Raw genomic sequence first — 15,369 nt, 5'->3', positions numbered from 1 at the left:
ATGATATATATAAAAGGGAAATATATATAAATTATACACACATATAAAGGGAATATTGTGTTATGTGCTACTGAGCCATGAAATAATTCCATTTGCAGCAACATGGATGGACCTAGAGATTATCATACTAAGTGAATTAAGCCAAACAAATATCATATGGTATCACTTGTATGTAGAGTCTGCAAACAGAAAAAGATATAAATGAACTTATTTACAAAACAAAATAGACCTACAGACGTAGAAAACAAACTGTGGTTACCAAAGGGGAAGGGGGAAAAGGATATGGACTTCAGTAGTTGTGACTCTTGGGCTCTAGAGCCTAGGCTCAGTAGTTACTGCACGTGGGCTCAGTTGTTCCACCTTTTATTTCCTTTATAATATTATCACAAAGTATTACCCTAGTTTCCCCTCTTGCTGGCTCACTGACTCATTGCGTTGTATTGGTATGGTGTTATACAAACATTTTCAGGTATCTCTATAAATTTTCTTATATAAATATCAGCTCAAGATTAAACCATATATACTTATGTGCTGGTTTTATCCAGAATAAGAAATGTAGCTCTTTTACTAGTTGAGTGAGCCATGTTAGTACAAACTTTAGGAAGACTGGACCAGGAAGTAAGTAGGAAGGGGAACAAATGAGAAAGAAATCAACTCTTAGAAACCTAATAATTGCTATTTTTCTTCCAGTTGTGCTATTGCGTTTTCCTCCCCGTATCAAAGGAATCCTTTTTTTTTTTCCTTTTGAGCTTTTATTTGGTATTGGGCTATAACTGATTAACAGGGTTGTGATAGTTGCAAGTGAATAGCGAAGGGTCTCAGTTATATTCATCCATTCTCCCACAAACCCTCCTCCCATCCAGGCTACCACATAACATTGAGCAGAATTCCATGTGCTATACAATAGTCCTTGTTGGTTATCCATTTAAAATATAGCAGTGTGTACATGACCATCCCAAACTCCCTAACTATCCCTCCCCAGCCCTGTAAGTAAGTTCATTTTATGTCTGTGAGTCTCTTTCTGTTTTGTAAGTAAGTTCATTTGTATCATTTCTTTTTGGTCAAAGGAATCATTATCTTCTGTCTTTGGTTTTATTGTTGGTGAAATTGCAGTTTAATACATGTTAATGAGAGTAATAAATGTAAATACTGAGTCTTTTTGTGCCTAGATGTAAGCATTCTGTTTGTTTTTATCATTGACTTTGTTCTCATTGCTCTATTTCTTTATATAACTAAGAAGTTATTTTAAATTGTGAGTATTGTACTATAGATTTTTTTTTCCTTTTAAGAGCTGTGGTTTTATTTCAATATAAGATTTATATAGTTTTTTTTTAATTTTATTGAAGTATAGTTGATTTCCAATGTTCTATTAATTTCTACTGTACTACAGAGTGACTCAGCTGTACACGTGTATTCTTTTTCATATTCTTCTCCATTGTTGCTTTTCACAGGACATTGAATGTAGTTCCCTGTGCTATACAGTGGGACCTTGTTGTTTTTCCATTTTATATATATAACAGTTTGCATCTGCTAATTCCAAACTCCCAGTCCTTTCCTTCCTTCCTCCCTCCTCCATGGTTTTCTTATCAAGAGGAAAAGAATTATGATTTTAGTTAGGCTCCTTGATTGGATATATTCTTTCAGGCAGTGTGTGTGTGTCTGTGTGTCAGGCCTTTTGAAATCAGGCAGAACATGTCCTCTCTCTGCCTTCATAGAACATAAACGTCTTCTGATAAACAAGTAACAGAATGAGTATAATAGTGTTTTGTTTTGTAAAATCAGAAAACAATCCATTGCAAAACTGTTTCTAGTTTGATTTGAAGAACTGTGGTGGGCTTAGATGTATAGCTAAGCCTCAGTGCAAAACTGGGATTTTCTGTCATAGGTTATAAGATAACATATACCAATTTCAGAGCCATGCCAGTTTTATAGTGATAATTGTTTTAGATAAATTTACTTTTTGTTTTTACCAAATATTCCTTTTTTTATTGCCTCCTTTTCCTACTAGAGGGAAAAAAAAGGACCAAAGTAGTATATGTTAAAATTAGAAGCAAGATCCTATTGACTAGTAATTGCAACTGAATGTTTAAAGCTTAATTAATTATAGATGCAAAAGGAATTATGTTGTGAAATATAATGAAAACAGGATTGTGAGTTGAAATTTTTATTTATGTCCTTTTGTTATTAGAAAAGTATAGGGAAGGAAAAAAGCAGTCTTCTTTATATTACCTTCTGCTCATTTTGTGTTCAGTAGTGCAACTGAAGCATTAATAAATGTTTGAAAACTATCCAAACAGATCATTATAAACCTGCAATTTCCCATCGAGATTTGAACAGCAGAAATGTTCTGGTGAAAAATGATGGAACCTGCGTTATTAGTGACTTTGGGTTGTCCATGAAGCTGACTGGAAATAGACTGGTGCGCCCAGGGGAAGAAGATAATGCAGCCATTAGTGAGGTGAGTGCATACAAAGGGTATCAAGCTGACATACTTTTAAAACATAATAAATTGAATTTAAAAACCTACTAAGTACTCAGGACAGTTGTCCTTATCCAATTATAGCATATTAGGAATTACAGAATTAAGATATACAGAAAACACTGCATGAAGTTCATCAATTCATTATGGAGATCACTGCCAGTCAACCTTATTTTTGTCAAGCATTAGGAGGAATACTGTTGACTGGGCTTCTCTGGTGGCTCAAATGGTAAAGCATACCTGCAATGTGGGAGACCTGGGTTTGATCCCTGGTTTGGGAAGATGCCCTGGAGGAAGGCATGGCAACCCACTCCAGTACTTTTGTCTGGAGAATCCCATGGACAGAGGAGCCTGGTGGGCTACAGTCCATGGTGTCACAAAGAGTCAGACACGACTGAGCAACTAAGCACACATAAGCATAAGCACTATTGACTAGGATGACTAAATCACACCTTAATTATTTCAAGAGGGTATTTTTTTTTTTTTTAAGAAAAAATTGCTAAGATGAATTTTATTAAAATTAAAAACTTCTATGAAAGACAGTATTAAGAAAATGAAAAAAACAACCCTCAAACTGGGAGAATGTATTTGAAAAACACATATCTGATAAAGGACTTGTATCCAGAATATAAAAACTCTTAAAACTCAACAGTAAGAAGTCAAATAAGTCAATTAATAAATAGAAGATCTAAATAGAAACCTGACCAAAGATAGTATTTATATAGATAGATGGCAGATAAGCATGTGAAAGTTACTCAACGTGATTCATGATTCAAGAACTGCAAATCAAAACAGGATGCCATTGCCTTTGAATGGTTTAAAAAAAACAATAATTTCAAATGCTGGAGACAGTGTGGGGCTACAGCAACCCACTCCTTGCTGGTAGGAATGCTGGATAGTATTCACTTTGGAAAACATAGTATTCTAGCAATCACGCTCCTAGGTATATAGACCCTGTTGAGTTAACAATTTGTATTCACACAAACACCTGCACATCAAGGTTCATAGCAGCTTTATTCATAATTGCCGAAAACTGGAAGCAACCAAGATGTTCTGAAAAGGGTATTTTATATTTTAAAAAATGAGATCTAAAAAGGTTCAGTGCCATACTTAGGTTCAAATAAGCATATTGAGCTACTGTTGACCCGAATTTGTGTATAACTTCTAGCCTAATGTATGCCCTTCAGAATATGCTACATTATTTCCTGAAATACATAACACTTTTTTTTATCAGGTTGGCACAATCAGATATATGGCACCAGAAGTTCTGGAAGGAGCTGTGAACCTTAGGGACTGTGAATCAGCTTTGAAACAAGTAGATATGTATGCACTTGGACTAATTTATTGGGAGATATTTATGAGATGTACAGACCTCTTTCCAGGTGAGGGAATTGTTGTCAGAATTAATGTATGTTTTGAAGTGAAGCAGTTACATCTTTCTTCTACCTATATTAAGTCTACTTTTATGTGTTTGTGCTTTCATTTAAACCTTAATTTCATTGCCATCTAGTGTTCAAAAATATTATTAGCAGAAAGATGTCAGTGGGAAAAAACTTTTTAGAAAGAACTCCGGGTTTGCATCTGAGGGTGATTTAATTAATTGCTCATAATAGCTTACCTGTATTCAGTTTGGTCTCTGATGGCTTTAGCAGTTATCATTTCCTTATGCAACCTCTGAGCATTTTCAAAGCTGCACTTCATAGTGTTACCTGAATTGACTCAGTAAGGAATTAGAAGTAGTGAACTATCCATTGGATTATCTTTTTCTTCCTTTTTTAAAATTCTCCTTTTCTTCCTTTTTAAAAAAATTTCCCTTCTCTTGTCTTCATGCCTTCCTATCTGTCTTCCTTCCTTTCATGAAAGAACAACTCATTCAATGTAAATATTTATTTGAGGCTAACTCGAAATAGCAAAATGAGTACGTATTTTTCTCCTTTTGTTATGATTATATCAATGACATTGTGATATATTAATAAAAATTTAAACTAATTACCAGTGTATTTACCAGTGCATTGCACTCTTTTAGGTTGCATAAAAATAATTTGACATCAGTTCAGTTCAGTCGCTCTGTTGTGTCCGACTCTTTGCGACCCCATGAATCGCAGCACACCAGGCCTCCCTGTCCATCACCACCTCCTGGAGTTTACCCAAACTCAACGTCCATCGAGTCGATGATGCCATCCAGCCATCTCATCTTCTGTCGTCCCCTTCTCCTCCTGCTCCCAATCCCTCCCAGCATCAGGGTCTTTTCCAATGAGTCAACTCTTCACATGAGGTGGCCAAAGTATTGGAGTTTCAGCTTCAGCATCAGTCCTTCTAATGAACACCCAGGACTGATCTTTAGGATGGACTGGTTGGATCTCCTTGCAGTCCAAGGGACTCTCAAGAGTCTTCTCCAATATAAGTGGTCTCTATATTGTAGGAATAACAGCATTAATAGCATGGGGAAATGAAAAACAGTGAATTGACCCAGCATTAGACAAATGGAACTACTTAATAAAAACAGATTAGTAATGTGGTTGATTTTTTTGTTGTTGTTGTTTCAAAAATAGTGAGCATTTGCGCCTTCCATGGTGGTCCAGTGGTTAGGAATCTGTGCTTCTACTGCATGGGGCACAGGTTTGATCCATGGTTAGGGAAGTAAGATCCCACATGGCACACAGTGCAATTCCCCAGCCCCTAAAAAAGAAAAAACATTTATCGACAGCTTATAATTGTAAAATATAATGGAATAAATTAATAATTATTTAGATTACTGGCAATTCAATCAGTTATTATTTAGAAGTATATTTTCCAATTAAATAGAAGTATTGGGTACTAGACAGCATATTAAAAAGCAGAGACATTACTTTGCCAACTAAGGTCTGTCTAGTCAAAGCTATGGTTTTTCCAGTAGTCATGTATGGATGTGAGAGTTGGATTATAAAAAAAGCTGAGCACTGAAGAATTGATGCTTTTGAACTGTGGTGCTGGAGAAGACTATTGAGAGTCCCTTGGACTGCAAGGAGATCCAACCAGTCCATCCTAAAGGAAATCAGTCCTGAATATTCATTGGAAGGACTGATGCTGAAGCTGAAACTCTAATACTTTGGCCATCTGATGCAAAGAACTGACTCATTTGAAAAGACATTGATGGTGGGAAAGATTGAAGGCGAGAGGAGAAGGGGACGACAGAGAATGAGATGGTTGGATGGCATCACTGACTCAATGGACATGAGTAAACTCCAGGAGTTGGTGATGGACAGAGAGGCCTGGCCTGCTGCAGTCCATGGGATCGCAAAGAGTCGGACAGGACTGAGCTCCTGAACTGACTCACTGATTGGGTACTCAAAGTGTTTTTCTGGAAATAGTGATTGCAGTAGTATCACATATTATTGGAACCTTATAAGTTTTAATTTCTATTATTGAAACTTCGGCCATAGTATTTTAAAAATCCTAATCCAGAACTTTTGTTTTTTAGAAGCATATGTGACTAAAATGATTCTTGTATCAGCTTAAGTTAATACATTGCTATCAGCAATGTTTTTTTAAACAGTTACTACATTCAAAGAATAGCTATTGCTTTTGTACTGTTAAATTATAAAGTGCAATATCAAATGTTTGCACAGGAAAGGCAATTAAATCTTGTTTGCAGAATATTATTTTAATGGAGATATAAGATGAATTGAAATAATGTTAGAAAGAGTTTAAAAAAGGAAAAAGTGAGTGTTACTTTTAAATGTATACAGAATTTCAGTTTAGGAAGACAGAAAAAGTTCTGGACATGAACGCACAACTTTGTGAATGCACTTAGTGCCACAGAACTGTATATTCAGAAATGGTTTAAATGGTAAATTTTATGTTACGTACATTTAACCACAGTTTAAAAATAAAGGAAAATGAAGAGAGTTGTATTAAGATACCCTGTTATCCTAGATATGGAAATGGTGAAGAAGTATATGTGAGACAAAATGTAGAAAAGGACTACCATTTAATTTATAACTACCATTTAATTTATAGCAACATTTAATTTATCAAACAAAGACTGTTACAAGTAGAGCTTTTATTAATAATGCATGAAACCCAAAATGATAATAATAAATTTCATTCCTTTTTAAAAAAAAATTCACAGGTGAATCTGTACCAGAATACCAGATGGCTTTTCAGACAGAGGTTGGAAATCATCCCACTTTTGAAGATATGCAGGTTCTGGTGTCTAGGGAAAAACAGAGACCCAAGTTCCCAGAAGCTTGGAAAGAAAATAGCCTGGTAAGGAAAAACTAAATTATTAAAAAAGAGGACTTATGACTGAATATGTTTCAAATGTTGCCTGAAGCAAAAATAGATTGTTGATGGTAATAGTTTTTAGAGTTGTCTAATGCCAAAAATCTAACTTACTTGATTTGTATGATATTGTATATTTTCAAAGTTGGAGGTGTTTTAATTTGTTTTCTTCAAGTATAAAATACTCCTTAGAGAGACTACCTTATGTCTGCAGTTTGCCGCATTGGGTAACAGCTGGAATAATTAACGTGATAATATTTCAAACATGATTGAAATTCCATTCCATTTATTCTCTTGAGAGTGGTACCAAAAATGTTAATTAGTTCAGACATATATATTCACTGACTGGTAGAAATTTAAACTGCACCAAAAAGAAACCAAAGTACCATGTATAAATTCTGCTTATTAAAAATAAAGTTTACAATGCTGAAATATTTTCAGAGGCTCCTGCCATTTCAGTAAATTGTTGCTACAATTCTAAAAGCATCTTAACAAACATTTGCACACAACAGATATATTCACACACTCTTATATATTTTTTTAATGTGAGTAGGATCATCTCATTATCCACTGTCATTTCTGAAGCTTGTTTTTTTACTAATTTTTCATGTCATTACATTTATAGATTTATCACTTTCTCTCCATTTGATCAGTATTTCATTATATGTCATAATTATTAAATTGCATGATAGTACCCTGTATTTCTTATTTTAAAAACCTTTTAGAAGAATTAAAGTTATGCTTATATATGGTAAACAAAATCAAATTAAATGGAATGGCTAAAAGAGGAAATGGGAAAAGAAAAGACTTCTCCTGTCCTACCTTCAGAAGTAATTCATGTTAACAGTGTTCTGAGGTTTTGTTTTTGTTTCTAAACTTTCTCTTCTGGAAGTTCCCATTATAACTTTAAATATTATGTTTATTCTTATTTATGTTGTCTCTCATTTATCCTCTCCTAATTTTACAATACTGTATTTGTATAATACAGTATAATAATTTAGTATAATACTATATTAATTTCTATTTTGTATACAGATCTAAAATTTTTAATAAAATAAAAACATGGGAATTTTGTAGAATTATGGTTGTGGAAACGTCCTTGGCACAATGTACTGTTGTGCTTGGACTCATAAATGAGGAAGTGAAAATCCTATGTTAGTCACTAGAAGCTACTGCCTTTTGAGGAATGATGTTTTAAAAGTCACCATCCCCTGGCTTTTCTGATTTTTTTGGCCCTAGGCTTACCTTCTCTTCTCCCCTCCCTCTCCCCTTCCCTTCCCTCTGCTGCTGCTGCTAAGTCGCTTCAGTCGTGTCTGACTCTGTGCGACCCCATAGACGGCAGCCCACCAGGCTCCGCCGTCCCTGGGATTCTCCAGGCAAGAACACTGGAGTGGGTTGCCATTTCCTTCTCCAGTGCGTTAAAGTGAAAAGTCAAAGTGAAGTCGTTCAGTCATGTCCGACTCTAGCGACCCCATGGACTGCAGCCTACCAGGCTCCTCCATCCATGGGATTTTCTAGGCAAAAGTACTGGAGTGGGGTGCCATTGCCTTCTCCGGTAGAAACTGGGACAGATTTTTTCTTAAGAGGTCCTTGATGTCAGGTAAGAGGCTGAATCCTTTCCCAGGGTTCATTAGATGTGCCAGCCTCACAACAGAGTATGCTTCAAAGAAAAATCTCTTTGTGAAATTTTATCTATTAAAATACAACTTCATCTGCCATAAATGGTTTTATTTCACCAGAGAAATTGGACTACTTATTCTAAAGTATCTTTTGGCAACCCTGCCATTATGGGATATGCACCATATGCATATTTTTCTGAAAACTTTTTACTCTCAATTTAGATGAGGTTGCTAAGTAAGAAGTAAGTAATATTTGGTTCACTTCCAATAAATCCATTTAAATCTAATGTGCTATAGTCAATAGAACTGCTGCTTCTGTGCAATGACAATCTAGTACTAGAATTAGATTGCAAATACATAGTTTCTGTATGAAATATCCCCCCTTTCTATGAAGACATTTTGCTTCATAGTTGCATTGAAATTACAAAACATTTTTGTAGTAACAAAACTCAAAATCTTCTAAAAATTAATGAATGTAAAAACCCATTTTAAAAATTCCCAGGGAACCAACCTAAACAGCATATTAAAAAGCAGAGATATTATGTTACCAACAAAGGTCTGTATAATCAAAGCTATGGTTTTTCTAGTAGTCATGTATGGATGTGAGAGTTGGACTATAAAGAAAGCTGAGCACTGAAAAATTGATGCTTTTGAACTGTGTTGTTGGAGAAGACTTGAGAGTTCCTTGGACTGCAAGGAGATCCAACCAGTCCACCCTAAAGGAAATCAGTCCTGAATATTCATTGGAAGGACTGATGCTGAAGCTGAAACTCCAATACTTTGGCCAGCTGATGTGAAGAACTCACTCATTGGAAAAGACCCTGATACTGGGAAAGATTGAAGGCAGGAGGAAAAGGGGATGACAGAAGATGAGATGGTTGGATGACATCACTTATTCAATGGACATGAGTTTGAGCCAGCTCTGGGAATTGGTGATAGACAGGGAAGCCTGGGATACTGCAATCCATGGGGTCACAAAGAGTCAGACACGACTGAGCGACTGAACTGAAGTGAACTGAATTTTGAACTTACTGCAGATCATTAAGAAACCAATACAGTGTCATTCAGCTTATTTATTAATTCAGTTCAGTTCAGTTCAGTTGCTCAGTTGTGTCCAACTCTTTGCAACCCCATGAATTGCAGCAGGCCAGGCCTCCCTGTCCATCACCAACTCCTGGAGTTCACTCAAACTCGCATCCATTGAGTCAGTGATGCCATCCAGCCATCTCATCCTCTGTTGTCCCCTTCTCCTCCTGCCCCCAATCCCTCCCAGCATCAGAATCTTTTCCAATGAGTTTATTGGAGTTAATGGTTATTGGAGTTAATGAATTTGTTCATTGCTGCTCCTGCTGCTGCTAAGTCACTTCGGTCGTGTCCAACTCTGTTCGACCCCGTAGATGGCAGCCCACCAGGCTCCCCCATCCCTGGGATTCTCCAGGCAGGAACACTGGAGTGGGTTGCCATTTCCTTCTCCAATGCATGAAAGTGAAAAGTGAAAGTGAAGTCCCTCTGTCGTGTCCAACTCTTAGCGACGTCATGGACTGCAGCCCACCAGGCTCCTCTGTCCATGGGATTTTCCAGGCAAGAGTACTGGAGTGGGTTGCCATTGCCTTCTCTGAATTTATTCATTAACATTCACTAAATGAATCCTGTGTATTGTGTGCTTAATATAGAGAGCACTAGATACAGCCTCCACCTTTATAGAGCTCCCTCTTGTGTTAGATGAGAAAGTTAATGATTTTTACATAAATGCAGTCATCAAATGTTTTGATATGGGCTCTAGTCATATCAAATGATGATATGATATATTTTATTAAATTGTCTACTGAAAAAGGTCCTGATGCTGGGAAATATTGAAGGCGGGGAGAGAAGGGAACCACAGAGGGTGAGATGGTTGGATGGCATCACCAACTCAGTGGACATGAGTTGGAATAGGCTCTGGGAGTTGGTGATGGACAGGGAGAACTGGTGTCTGTAGTCCATGGGATCGCAAAGAGTCAGACAAGACTGAGTGACTGAACCGAACTGTTTATTTCAAGTGGCTTTTCTTGCTGCTGTCAAGATTCTCTTTTCTTCTTTGGCATTTTATAATTTGATCATAATGTGTCTCAGTATGGAACTCTCCTTGAGTTCATTGAGTTTCTTGGATGTGTAGATTCATTTCTTTTACTAAATTTGGAAAGTTATTGAATTATTACTTCTTCAAATATTCTTTCTCCATTTTTTCTTCTGGGGCTGTCACTCATTTTGTGTAGTTTGATGTGATTAATGGTGCCTCACAAGTCTTTTAGGCTCTATTCATTTTCTTCATTCTTTTTTTGTTTCTGCTTCTCAGACTAGGTAATTTTTATTTCCTATCTTCATGTTTAGTAATTCTTTTTTCTCTCTGCTCAAATCCTGAATTAACCAGTCTGGTGAATTCTTCATTTCAGTGTTTTTACTGTTGACCTCCCAAGTTTCTTTTAAACTCCTTTCTACAATTTCTATCTCTTAATTGCTATTCTCCATTTGTTGAGATGTTGTTTTCCCAGTTTCCTTTCATTCGTTATCCATGGTTTCTAGTTCTTTGAGCATATTTAAAGTCTTTGCCAGTAACTCCAATGTCTGTATTTCCTGTGGGACAGTTCTGTTCCTTTCTTCATTCCTGTGAATGGGGCATAGTTTCTTGTTTCTTCACATGCTTTGTAATTTTTTGTTTAAAATCACTTTTTGGATATCATTATGGACAAAAAGGAAACAAAAAAGGAAAAGACTCTCCGAGTCTTCTCATTGGCTGAGCCAGTCAGCTGTGAAAGCTTGTGGTCTTCTCTGAGCTTGCATCCTGCTCTGAACTTGTGTATGGATTTTTAGATTCTTCAGTATATGCAGAAGCTTTTCAATGCCCTTATTCCCCAAAGTTTCTCACACCCAGTTTTTCTTCCCTGACTTTCAAGCATTTCTTTTGTGTGCCTCAACTATTACATTTTGCCCCAGGCTGTAGCATTTGTTCTTTGGTCTTTCAATTTTTCCAAAGAATGTTATGCACTTAGTCATAGCCACTTCCCTATGCTAAGAGAGTTCTGAGTTAGGTAGAACAAAGACAGGCCTATTGCATTGGATCTTCAAGGGAAGACATGTCAAAACAGACAGCATAATTCCCTTGGAAACAAGGTCACTCTGTTCCCTCTGGGAACAGGTGCCTGTCTTGGGAAAAACGGACTGCCATCTTCATATTTGCCATCACTCCAGGGGCAGCTCTAAATTAAAACACGACAGAGTCTCCTAGCCTGTTTCAGTGACCTTTCTCCTTCTATTTATGTTTTTAAGTTGGTTGCTGTAAACATTTGACTAACATCCAGAGTTTCAGTAAAGTTGATTATGATATTTGCGAAGTTTTCAGTGCTTTTCCTCCCAAAGTTCCTTGCTCTGCTTTGTTTTGACTAATGTCCTCACAGAATGAATTAGGAAATAACCTTCCTTGTTTGATTTTCTGGAAGACTTGTTAAGACTTGGCATTATTATTATTTTTTTTAATGTTTGGTTGAATTCCTTCCTAAAGCCATCCAGACATGGAGGTTTTTTCATGGGTAAGTTTTAAAATACAAATTTACCCTCCAAAGTGATGGCACTCCCAATAATAATATACAAGTGCCTGTTTTCCCATCACTAACACTAGGTGGTATGCAATTTTGTTTTTGTTAACGCGCTCAGTTCAGTTCAGTCGCTCAGTTGTGTCCAACTCTTTGTGACCGCATGGACTGCAGCACACCAGCCTTCCCTGTCCATCACACGCTCCCAGAGCTTGCTCAGATTCATGTCCATTGAGTCAGTGATGCCATCCAACATCTCATCCTCTGTCATCCCCTTCTCCTGCCTTCAACCTTTCCCAGCATCAGGGTCTTTTCCAATGAGTCAGTTCTTCTCATCAGTTAATGTGTTAGGGAAAAATAAATCTTATTTTGATTTGCACCTAGTAAAAAATAAAGGCAGTATTTGAAAACAGGATCTTGATTGAGCTGGTACTAATACTACAAATTTGGAACTAATATTCTTAACTACTTCATTGTACTACCTCAACATGGTGAATAAGGTTGAGCATTTTAGCATATTTTAAAGGTGTTTGTTTTTCTTACTTATATGCACTTTATCTATATTCCTGTTATGGATTTACTATCACTTTTTAAATGTCTTCTTACTGGCAAGTGTCATAGAAATAATTGATTCATCCAAGAAACAGCAAGAGATGCTGAAGCCAATGGGTGAAAAGTTGAATGCAGAACAAGATATATACAGGAGCTTTGAGTACTCTCCCCCTCCCAAAACAGTGATTAATTATTAAAGGAAAAATGGAACTTTACAGGGAAGATACCTGGCAGACACCAACTTAGTCATGTGGTTAAGGTTAAGTTCTCTAGTAATGGGACAAAAAAAAAATGTGTACATGATAGGAAGAACAGTGGGAAGAACAGCAATCTCTCCTGTGATTTTCTGCCAAAGATGCAAACTTTGAATTTGGTCAGGAGGAAATATCAGATAAATTGAGGAACATTTTCAAAAGTAACTGGGCTACTTTTAGGTCTGCATAGTCTTTTAAAATGTCAAGATCATGAAAGAAAAGAAAAGTACGTTTGAAATTATTTCAAAAGGAAAAGAAAAATTCCTCTCTTCTTAACTTACGACGAGTTCATTTTTTCAAACCAATATTACAAATATACTAAGGTAAATATATAACTAGTTTTTAGAGGTATATTTATCATAAAAAGTTAGTTATTCTTGAGTTTCTTGAGTTATCTTAAAATCCAAGTCATTTTTAAATTCATTAAATATAGTCTTTCCTCATTATTCATGAATTTCATATTTGGCATTCAACTACTTGCCAGAGTGTGTTTGTAATCCCCGAATCATTAGTCAGAACACTGTCCCAGTCATTTGTGTATGTGTGCAGAGCAGTGAAAATTTTGAGTTCAGATGTACATGTTCCCAACTGAAGGTCTAATAAGGCTTTCGTGTTTCATATCTTGTATTGTAAAAAAGTATCTTTTTTGCAATGTATTCACTGCCCTATTTTTCACTTTTTTTTTTTTTTTTTGCGTTTTTTGGTGATTTCACCATTTAAAATAGCCCTTAAGTATAACGCTGAACTCTTATGTGATATTCCTAAGCACAAGAAAAGTTTGATATTCCTTATGAAGAAAGGAAAACATGTTCTAGATAAACTCCATTAGGGCATGGGGGGTAGTGCTGTGACCATGAGTACAAATTAATGAAGTGATTTTATGTATTTTTTAACTTGTTTTTTTGTATTGGAGTATAGCCAATTAACAATGTTGTGATAGTTTCAGGTGAACAGTGAAGGGACTCAGCCATACGTATACATAAACCCATTCTTCCTGAAACTCACCTCCCATTCAAGCTGCCACTTAACATTGAACAGAGTTCCTGTTTATAACATTGAACAGAGTTCCAGCAGGTCCATGTTGGTTATCCATTTTAAATACAGCAGTGTGTATAGGCAACCATAAGTTGTTTTCTAAGTCTGTGAGTCTCTTTGTGTTTTGTAATTTCATTTGTATCATCTCTTTGTGGATACCACATATAAAGGATGTCATACAGTATTTCTCCTTTTCTATCTGACTTAAACTGATAATATATATTTTAAAAGGTGTCTTTAAACAGAAACACAAGTAAAACAAGATTATTTATTGATCAGTTGATGAAAATGTTATATTCAGAGACTCACAGGATTTCCTCTAGGATTAATGTTTCATCATTAATTCAGTGCACAGCAACTTTATAGAACATGACTGCTATCAATAACAGACTCAACCATACTTATAAACACCAAACTTTTACCTCAGGGAGATGATACACTTGCTATTAAACTCAAGATTATCATTATATATTCTTCCGGTTCTTCCATATCTTAAGAAATAGGTAGATTTTTATTGCTTAATGAAAAGATTGTTGGTGTTTTATGTCTATTGTTCATATTTTAATTTTTACTCAATAGAGCCTGGAACATACTTTTAAATAGATTTCAAAACTCAAAGTAAAGTTGAGTCTTAAAAGATACACTCTTTGATCTGTGTTCTGGGCAGGATTGGAGAATCAGCAGTACTGTACTGAGGCAGACAACTCAGAAGAGCCAGGGGAAAATGGTATTAAGGGTAGACCGTGGTGCGTGTACCCAGTGAGCCTGTATTCAGAAAGAACACTATCATGTTGCCCAGACAAACCTAGACAGCATATTAAAAAGCAGAGACATTACTTTGCAAACATAGGTCCATTTAGTCAGAGCTATGGTTTTTCTGGTAGTCAGGTATGGATGTGAGAGTTGGACCTTAAAGAAGGCTGAGCACCCCAAAATTTATGCTTTTGTGAACTGTGGTGTTGGAGAAGACTCTTGAGAGTCCCTTGGATTGCAAGGAGATCCAACCAGTCAATCCTAAAGGAAATAAATCCTGAATATTCATTGGAAGGACTGATGCTGAAGTTGAAGCTCCAGTACTTTGGCCACTGGATACAAAGAGCTGACTCATTAGAAAAGATCCTGATCCTGGGAAAGATTGAAGGCAGGAGGAGAAGGGGACAAGAGAAGACAAGATGGTTTGATGACATCATTGATTCAATGGACATGAATTTGAGCAAGTTCTGGGAGATGGTGAAGGACAGGGAACCCTGGTGTGCTGCAGTCCATGGGGTCGCAAAGAGTCGGATTCAGCGGAGTGAGTGAACAACAGCAACAACAGATGTTTCCCAGAGACCTAAGGTTCAAGTTGTTACAGAACACAAATTATTAGGAAACATTAAAAATGTTACCAAGATTCCTTACAGAAATTTTTAGCTTAAAATAGGCTTGCCAGATAAAATACTTTGATTTATGAATTGGCAAGAATATACCTACTCTAAAAAATGGTTTGTCCAATTATCTGAAACTAAAATTAAGTAAGTAGTATCCTATATTTTTACTTGTTAAATCTGGCAATCCTGGCCTTACTATTTTGAAAGTGTCTTGAAGACACAAGAAAT

At 36.2% G+C, this 15,369-nt stretch overlaps 1 protein-coding gene across 3 annotated transcripts in view; it reads left to right on the top strand.

The window, feature by feature from the left end:
- BMPR2 (bone morphogenetic protein receptor type 2) overlaps positions 1-15,369 on the top strand; it is a 151,936-nt gene that overhangs the window by 122,586 nt on the left and 13,981 nt on the right. For all 3 annotated transcript variants that reach the window (XM_086345722.1, XM_086345731.1, XM_086345738.1), the window contains 3 exons: positions 2,298-2,458; positions 3,714-3,861; positions 6,591-6,727. In XM_086345722.1, coding sequence (XP_086201848.1) covers positions 2,298-2,458; positions 3,714-3,861; positions 6,591-6,727 — 446 coding nt within the window. The remainder of the gene's footprint in view (positions 1-2,297; positions 2,459-3,713; positions 3,862-6,590; positions 6,728-15,369) is intronic.

The sequence above is a fragment of the Bos grunniens genome, chromosome 2 (assembly GCF_055505025.1).
Source record: "Bos grunniens cultivar Pamir isolate PY7600 chromosome 2, Bosgru_T2T1.0, whole genome shotgun sequence".
Lineage (NCBI taxonomy): Eukaryota > Metazoa > Chordata > Mammalia > Artiodactyla > Bovidae > Bos > Bos grunniens.
This window is presented reverse-complemented; position numbering and strand designations above follow the sequence as displayed.